At 35.9% G+C, this 9,473-nt stretch overlaps 1 protein-coding gene across 2 annotated transcripts in view; it reads left to right on the top strand.

Annotated features, from left to right (window-relative positions):
• Positions 1-2,209: 2,209 nt before the first annotated feature.
• LOC111321684 (S phase cyclin A-associated protein in the endoplasmic reticulum) overlaps positions 2,210-9,473 on the top strand; it is a 25,005-nt gene continuing 17,741 nt past the window's right edge. Inside the window, exons 1-3 of one of the 2 annotated variants that reach the window (XM_088756091.1) lie at positions 2,210-2,554; positions 3,924-4,041; positions 8,195-8,475. In XM_088756091.1, coding sequence (XP_088612217.1) covers positions 2,399-2,554; positions 3,924-4,041; positions 8,195-8,475 — 555 coding nt within the window. In that variant the 5' untranslated portion in view covers positions 2,210-2,398. Of the gene's footprint in view, positions 2,555-3,923; positions 4,042-6,096; positions 6,379-8,194; positions 8,476-9,473 lie in introns of those variants that run through there. The other variant, XM_088756092.1, reaches the window with a different exon arrangement.

The following is a 9,473-nucleotide window of genomic DNA, read 5'->3' as shown; positions in this document are numbered from 1 at the left end:
ACTCAGATGTAGACGTGTTTTTACGTTAGTGAGCGAATTTGCATGCATTACTTCGTTGCGAAAAAAAATAGTACGCACCTTGAATTTTGGAACAAACGAAAATGTCTGAACTCAAAAGCATCTCTTTCCGAAATCAAATATGGCGACTCGCTAAACCACCGCAAGTTATAACAGTAGATTGCAGCTCCCCAATCTAAAACGCCTACCCAGCAGAGAAGCTTAAGCCGTGGCCTTCTGGTACACGAGCTGTGCCGTCAGTCGAGATGGCATGGGTCGAGTCCTGTGGTCCTATTTACTGGTAGATTTGTGCTCTTGGGAAAGAAAGAAACTCTATTCTCACAGAGCCTCTCTCCATTCCGGAGTATAAGTAGTTACTGGTGAACTGTCACGATATCTTGAAGAAATACTGAGGGTTATGCCGAGATAAAATCAAATTTCATCACATGGGTAATTTGGGGCCCCAGCTATTTAAATAATACGCGAAAATGGCAAGACACCTCTTAAAACATAACACTTAGAACCTAGATACTCAGTGAACACTTGTTGTTTTTCTGAACTTCTAATATATCACATGGAAAAAAAAAAGCCACTCGTTGTCATCTATAACTTTTATTTACTCCATAATTCTACTAGAAGTTACTCTTGAACAGATCTCCAGGCTAGGGATATCAAAAACTGTCGCAATTTATCATTTCTGATTTAAACAATTAATGTTTCTTTCCGTTGATAGTCTTGAAGAGGCTCATGCCAGGTCAGTCTTTTCCTCTTGAGTCGGCCTCAAAATCTTTTTTCTCTCTATCTTGATACTTTTTCTTTTACCCTGTGGAGTAGCTGCCTTTTCAGTTTTTCTCGGTGCAAGTTGTTCTTGCATAAACACGTGTTCCTCTTTTATCATCTGCTCTGTGATTTCAAGATCTTTCTGCATTCGTGCGCAAGACTTCTCTAGTTCGTCTAGACGATTAAAGTACTTGTCAAAACGCTCTTCAAGTTGAGTAAGTTGTTTCTGCAATCTTGCAAGTTCAATTTGTCCGTCTTGTATTGTATATACAGCTGATTGAACTTGTTTCTGTTCCTGAGCGTCTGGTTCCATATCTCAACTGATTTTAATATAAAATGAATGACTGCACCGCCTTTTTGACCGTTAGTGTGAGTTTGTTGAATACGCAATACTCAATTAGCAGCGTCTTATATCAGCGAACGCGCGCTAACCGTTTTGACTTTAAAAGTATGCGCGCGCAAAGGTTTCCTCGAAAATTTCCAAGCGTACAGTAATGGAAGCAACCATAGTATCAACCAAGATATCTCCAGAAGACATTATCGCTTATTTTTGTTCTTTCTCAGTAATATCAAGTTTTCTTTGTTCGTTAGCGTCATTTAACAAACGAATCGAACAAGAGACATGCGTGATGTAAGATTTGAAGTAAGGTTACACTTTGCCTATGGAGCCTCGAACGAAAAAATTTGATGAATGATACACAAACAAAGAAAAACGGAAATAAGAATTGCTTTAAGCAACCATTCTTTTTTTTAAAGTCAAACTATCTAGAAACTTAATTGCCTACTGATAATAATTAGACGCCTTCACTTTCAATCTCGCGCGCAATGATTAATCCTTTCAGAGTATTTATTGTCCGAAATCTTGCAGGGAAATCACACGGACACGGAGGGATCCCAGCGGGGGAGAGAGGGGGATCCCGGCACCATTACGGCCGAATCTCGGCTCAAACTCGGCAGGATCACGGTATCCAGAGCAGGATCTCGATCTCGATGCCTCTATTGAGAATCAGTTCGAATATTAGAGCAACGGACCGCTGTGCGGGAGGTCGAGAGTTCAATACCGGCCGGACCAACACTCAGGGTCTTAAAATTAACTGAGAAGAATATGCTTCCTTTCTTTAACATCAAGAAATGGTTAGATATTCTAGTCTTCTCGGATAGGGACGAATAAATGGAGGTCCCGTCTCCTGCAGGGTTGGGGTAGGAGACGTTAATTTCCCACGCACGAGATTACTGTGTGATGGATGTCCTCCCTGGGGTGGGTTGGGTGGGTAGTTACAGGGCCGTTCTGAAAACCACTTCTGTGAGAACGCACCCTGTCTAAAGATTATTATCTATCTATCTCTATCTATCTAATATTCTGCCCACGAAGTGGTAACAGTCGAGAAAAGCTGGGAACGGGTAGTGTACCAAAACGAGGCTCTCCTGGAGGTTTCTTAGTTACTTGAATATATAAAATGGCGGGTTCCACGAAGCTCTTTGAAAACAATTTTAAAGGGATGATTCTTCGACTTTTAGTTAGTTTGGGATGACATTAAGAACTTAATCACGCGTCTTGAGAAGTATTGTGCAACCAACTGAAGAATCGTGGTTCTTCAGATTTGGGATCTTTTGACGAAAAATGTCATCCCAAGACAGCGCTGGTCGAAGGAAACGTTCCAGTCCTCGGACTTCTTCTTCTAGTTCGCGATCGAACGAGAGTCTTTGTGGACAGCATGGCTCCGAAAAAAGTCAACATCGAGAGAATTCGTCCGGAAGGAAGAACAATTCTGGAAAGGTACTTGCATGTTGTATTTCTGTTGACACCGTCAGCAAATTTCCATTGACATCCGAAATACATTACACAGTAAACTTACCCAAATTGAAAACGGATGTTGTATCTCAGTGAATAAGCGTAGGGCTAAGGGTTCTCAATTTCTTTGGTTTCTTCAGCATCTGTTTATTTGAAAGATTAGATATTGATTTAAGTAATCGATTTGGCTCTTTGTGTTGCTTTACCTTATGATTACGATTAATTAAAATTTTGAAAGAAAGATTTAAATGTGTTTGGATTCTGCTGAGCTTGGTAGTTTTGTTAATGTTATAATTATGTCTTGTGTACTAAGTGTGTATTTCTCAGAAGTATGTTGGGTTAATCCCAGTTTGGGACGCTCAATTCCCCAACAGTGCTATTATAAAGTTGATTAGCGTGATACATGTACGTTGACATTGCAAACTAGAGAATCTGCAGGTTAATATAATGTGGAACTAAGGTTTAATTACATAAAATTTATATAATTTTTTGGGAAAAGGAAACCTCAGTTTTTTTTAGTTTTGTATATTTTAAAAGATGAAACACCTTTTGAACTGATAACATTCAGACTTGTACTATACACACACTGTAGATGAGAATCCATATCATAATCACTTATAAGTAAAGGAATAAAAATAATTTTCCTTCCTTTGCAAAATCCTACACTTGAGTGTAAAGAAATCAGTGAAAAAAATATTTGTCCAGGGTTACAAAAGTTTCCAAATATACATTTTTTTCACCTATTTCTTTGAGTTTCACTACAGTCTTTGCTGAAAAAGAGGGACTATGAATAGCTTATATTTGTAAACTAGATGATTGAAGAGTTATTGTGACAGAAGAATTCTTGAAAAGTTGTCTATATAGTCCTGTTATATGCTGGTTATTAGCAACAATCAAATCCTGTGCCCTGATTGGCTACCCAGGCAAGATCTGGCTTCAGGGATTGTCCACTTTGATCCAGCTCAAATACGAATTCCTTTGCTGGGAACTTACAAAGTTTGCAATATTTGGACAGTGTTAGGAAAGGAGTTGCAAAGACACTCAAAACAAAGAAAACCTAAACAAGCATGCATGATCACAGTTGGCTATCTCTCCCTATGCTGAAAATTAAACAAGTCGTTCTTGATAATTCTTACTTTAGCAAAATCTTTTTGCCATAAAATTATTATAAATCATTTATTCACCAAGCTTGTTCAGCCAAGATAGCTGGATAGTAGCTGGTTCTTCCCTTGCATTTTTATAGACTGATACAAGTGTTGAGGTCCATTAAAAAGCATACAGAACTTGACCAAAATCCAACCATCCTGACCTCACACTCGGTCAATAATGCCTATGTATTCACTGTAATCAACAGAAAAGTGTCAATCGCACAAACAGCCATGACCATGTACGTAAACTGGTTGAACAGGAAGGAAGAATTGCTCGAAACCTGGTAACATGGTCAGTACCTGTTACAGAGCCGAATCAGGAGGGTAAGATAATTTGATTATCATAACCTTCCGCGTATGATATCAATACACTTTCAAGCATACAATTGGGGGATATCATATGATTTGAATTTAAGTTCGCAGAACGAACATTCTCAAGTTAAGTGTTTGGACCCTTTCCAGGAGTGACCAAGGACTAATTTCTCCCTTTAATATAAAAATGCCTTAGAGCAGACAAGTGGTGAGAATAAAGAAAAACATCAACATAAGGAGGTTTGATTCAACACTACATGTATTTACAACATAACCAAAGTACAGTGCATGCTCTGATTGGTCAGTGTCCACCATTTGCCCATGGTTGTACGTTGCTGACCTGAGCAAATGTAAAGACTAGTTTTCCACATGAGCTTGTTTTTTCTGGTCATATAAGATTTGTTTAATGAAAGAAAACTCTTTTGCTACAACGTATCGATGTTATGTTATAAAATAAATTGTAAACGCCACTCATGAAGCTAGAGTTGCTCTCGGCTATCACCTCAAGTGACTGTTATGCTTCTTTTGTGCTTAGCAACCTCCTGCATGTATCCATAACTCAATAGTGTACACTGTGGTGTTTACCATTTGTTAAATTCTCCAGACAAATATCCTTACAAATGTATAGCAGACAGTAAGGAGAATTATCACTGAGATCTTGAGAGTAAGATGATTTCTATACAAAGTGTGTAGATGATAGGATCCCTTAACCCATTACATCCTAGCTCAGCCTCAGTGAGTGAATCTTCTATACTGTTCTCTATACATTTCCTGAGGTGCTGACGAGAATTTGTTTAACGATCAAGAACTTCTTTAGTTGGTGATCATTTATTTTATTCTTGTGACTTTAATGCTGATCCAGGGTAAATATTATAACGAGAAATGAGATGCTGGTAACTCTCAGGAGTCAAATGGTTCGACAAAAATTACTGGACGATGGTGATTTCAACAAATTTTTAGCAATATGCATGATTATCTGGAAGTTGTAAAGCCTTAGGAAATAAATCACCAAAAGTTTACGACAAGTTGCTTGGATATAATTATCTGTTCTAAACAATAAATGACTCAGAGAGTGGTACATTTACAAACCAGTCACCACAACTCAGGTTATCCCTTTATTTGTTGCAAAAATTCAAGATTAATATATTTTTTTGAACATCAATTTTCCTGAACTTTTTTGCCAACCCTGCATTGATGTGATCGTTATTATTATATAGCAACGTGGAGGTTTTTACAATCATGTAATTACAGAGACTGTAGCTTTAATAAATTTCAACATCAACCCCATTCAAAGGCTTGGCAACCAAGCACACAACTGTAAAATGGACTATTTCCTGTGGCACTCACAAGAAGGATCAAAAATGTTTTTCCCATAATTCTCATGAGCCTAGTGTTTGATTTGGAGTGGTACCTTTAATGAGAAATGCCAGTCATCCTCAGGGCTAAACAGTTGACATTTTTTAAAATTGATTTGCCTCCTATTTAAACTTCTTGCTAATAGCCAGTTAATGGCACCACAATGTTAGCTTTTACAGGAATATTTAGTTAAGCACAAGAAAGCTACTTAGACATTTTACTGTCTGACACATCTTGTAAAACTTACATTAATTTTTTTTTTCTTAGACCAAGAGATGAAAGAAAAAAAATAGACAAAGCATTCAAATTTCAACAAAAATAAAAAAATGGCAAACTGTAGCACCTTAATTTTCCTTCCTCCATATTCCTCATAATATAGTCATAGCATTTAAAGCAAATTATTTCTAAAAAATTATCATAGTGACTGTTTGTTTGTACTTCAACGCATCTCTGTATAAACTGAAACTTTTGCTTTTTCCCTCATGCTGTGATGTAAGCTTAAAGCTGAAATGTGCTCTTAATTTTTGGCTATTTTTGGATCCCATGACATGATGTTTTAAAATCCTGCCCACTAAGACAGCTTTGTGGAAATGATAAATAATAGATTTTGATCACATTAGCTGTGGACAATGAAATGCAAACTCCCCCTCATTATTAAGCATCTCTATTGTTTGTGATCCATAGTGTGTTCTTCCGTCAATTTATTTTAATATTTACAGAATACATCCTTTTTACATTTTGCTTCGATTCAAATCAAATGAAAAAGTGCTGTGCTTGATGGTGGATAGAATCCAATTGCTTCTATCCAAAATCAGAAAATAGCCAAAGAAATCTTTTGAGGAATACCACAGGAAGAAGAAATTTGTGGCCTGTTATGAAAGCTGAATTGTTTCATCAATGGTTCGCCATATTGAAAGACACCAAATCTTGTAAATATACGAACAGTGTCAGCCATTAGCTCAAGCAGGGGGCTTATGTTTTTGTGTTTTTAAGGTGGGTTTAGAACATTTTAAAATCTTACTCTGCTTTAATTCATAAATTTTGAAACCACTCTTGATCAGATTTAAACTGAAGGGATTTGCTGTTGAGGGCAGAGCAGAACTGCTTTTAAAATTCAAACACCAAAAGTAGAAGGACATGAAAAATTAATTAGTAAAGTGTTATGCAAAATATCTCCATGATGAAAAAAGTTTGTAATACACACACATGCACACTGCTAAAATGAGATGGTTGGCTTTTTTATTTATTTCATTTTTTTTTTATTGCAGGAGTGTAGATTTTTCATAGCTTCTTTCATTATGCTAATCTTTTCAGTGCAAATTTTTTTCTTTTACCCCAAGAATATTATAAACAATGATTTTCTTTAAGGGCAGATTAGTGTTAGGAATAGAACTGCTGTCATGATGGTAATTGTAAATGTCTGGGTATTTGTCTCCCATGTCTGGAATTTTTGCAAATGAGGAAGAAGTATTTTTTATTCAAGAATATGTACTGCAAACTAACAATTGCTCTGTACATTCATTACTCAAAATTCATAATGGTCAGAAATGTTTATATTTTATTTTTATACAATAGAAATGAATGATTCGAAGAAGTTGATTTTGATTGAGAATTGTTTTCAATTTGGTTTTCAACTATATTGTAACAAAAGATTACTACGACAATGGAATTAAATTAAAAATATTTTACTGGGTTTGATCACTGTTGTGTATGGAATATTTCATATGAACTTAATGTGTTTTTATGAAGCCACTCCCGGGATGAAATGATATTAAAATTTCCTTTCAAATTTCAGTGTTACTTACATTAACATCTGAAGCATATTTTACATTGAATCATATTTTTTGGCAACGTTACTTTTAGGTTGACTAAGTGAACAAGGCAAAATTGATAACAGCTAAAACATGTAAGGTCTGCTATTATTATACCACCAGCAATGTACTCCGAATTTTTTTTGCCTTTGAGGACTGATTATCTTATTTTATTTTAGTAATGTTGTACTGTATGTTTTTCTGTGTATGTTTTTTATTTCTTTTTCCATGTACACTGTATGCTGTTTTAGAAGGTGTTAGGTATAGTGTTGAAGCTTTGACTTACAATATAAATGAATTTAATAAATCTCTGGATGATCTAAATCAGAAAAAAATCTGAGTTGAGAATCTTCAACTAACATTACTTAGAAAATGACCAAGTTGTCAATCATTCTTGATTTCCTTTGTCAATATTAAATACTCATTGAGTAACTCCAAGAAATATTTTAGAGTATGCTTGATTTGAATTATCTTATCCATGATTATTGATACTCACTCAGTTAGTTTTAGCAAATTTGTTTGGGAGGGAATTTTAAGATAGCACAAAAATCAGCTGTACAATTTTGATAAGATTAATCTAAACCACTTACTTGTTTCAAAAGATAAAGAAAATGGAATCAGGTGAAATGATAAGTTTAGTTAGTACTAATTCCTTTGTTTGAAAAGTACTGACTATAGTTTGGATGTTGTGAAAATCTCTTCCATCATTAATTCTTATCGAGAGACTTAAATGACAATCTTGAAAAAAAAGGTACGATATCTATTTAATTCAACGTGTAGTTTAACCATCTCTTTAGTAGTAGTCAACATGGTATTTTTGTTTTGTATGAATTATATATTTCTGCTCAGAGGTACACGTAGGGTTACTCCAAATGGTGTGCCTCTTTAAATTTATTTCAAGTGTTGTTTGGATTTTCATACCACAGTGTGTTTTGTGTGACTCAAGCACTTGGGATTTTTGCTTTTTCTTTCTCATATTTCTATATCCCTAAAAACAGAAAAAGGAAAAAAGGCTAAACCCAGGATGGTGAACAGAAAGCGCCATTCAACTCCTGAAAAATCTGGCTCATCTGAAAGAGAAGGATCTCCAGCTCAGAAAGGAGGAACCAAATCTCCTGCCAGGTCTCGTTCAGGAAGTAGAAAATTTTCAGGATCATTCTCAGGAAAGAAAAACGATTTAAGAGCTCGCTACTGGAGTTACCTGTTTGATAACCTTAAAAGGGCTGTGGATGAGATTTACGGCACATGTGAGGCTGACGAGAGTATTGTGGAATGTCAGGTACTGTACATGTCTCAGTCTACAATTCATTTGTTCTCTGGTGCCTTCAATTTGCTTAAAGTTGTGCTAGATGCATCTGTTAATTTAGACGGGGGAGGGTGGGGGTTGGTCACTTTTTAGTGCAATGCTCCCCAGTCCACCCAGTTCTTTTGTTTCAGCCTTTGATCCCTAAGAGTGACTAGACTCTAATTTCTGTTTACAATATCACCCCTGAATCAAACGTTAAGGTCATACAAGAAATGATTGCCAACTTAAAAAGTTCTCTGCAGGGTCCGTATGGGTCCTGGAAAACCTGGAAAGTCCTTGGATTTTATTTTGACATTTTTCAGGGCTGGAAAGTCCTGGAAAAAGACTACAGGGTCTGGATAGTCCTGGAAATTTTGCTTAAATCAAGCAATAAAGTTTTCAGATTTTACATTATGAAAAATGTGTATTGGAGTAGAATTTAGTTTGAAATCTTGGGAATGAAAGGCTTATTTTAAGGTGAAATTTGGAGTCCTGGAAAAAATCAATCCGAGACTGGAAAAGTCCTGGAAATTTGTTTCTGAAAAAGGGTATGAACCCTGTCTCTATTGGTACTCAAATTCTCCTTGTTAGCAGCCTATGATATGCATGAAGAACATTATGGAGAATATGCATACTGATGTTAGGGTATAGAGGGTCAAGCCTTTGCAGGATGGAAATATCAATTATTCATTTCCTCTGCAATACATCTTTTCTTGTAAATTTGTTTTACTGTTAGGTTTTTGTGACAGTCTTAAATTACAAAGATAGATTTCTTTCTTCTCACCATCCTTCTGTTGGGAAATATATACATGTACTAAAATAAGTTCCATATTGGTTACCCCTGGGGGTGATGGGGTCATTATAGGGCTCTGAATGGGCATGTTTATAATCTGCGAATTCCTTTTTTTTTTTTTTTTTTTTTTTTTTTTGCTATCTCTGCAATGTACATGTGTACAAACACATAAATACACCTGGAATACCAATTCCCTGCT

This window comes from Stylophora pistillata, chromosome 4, assembly GCF_964205215.1.
Source record: "Stylophora pistillata chromosome 4, jaStyPist1.2, whole genome shotgun sequence".
NCBI classification, from domain to species: Eukaryota; Metazoa; Cnidaria; class Anthozoa; order Scleractinia; family Pocilloporidae; genus Stylophora; species Stylophora pistillata.
Note: the sequence above shows the minus strand (reverse complement) of the source record. Positions and strands in the feature narration are given on the sequence as shown.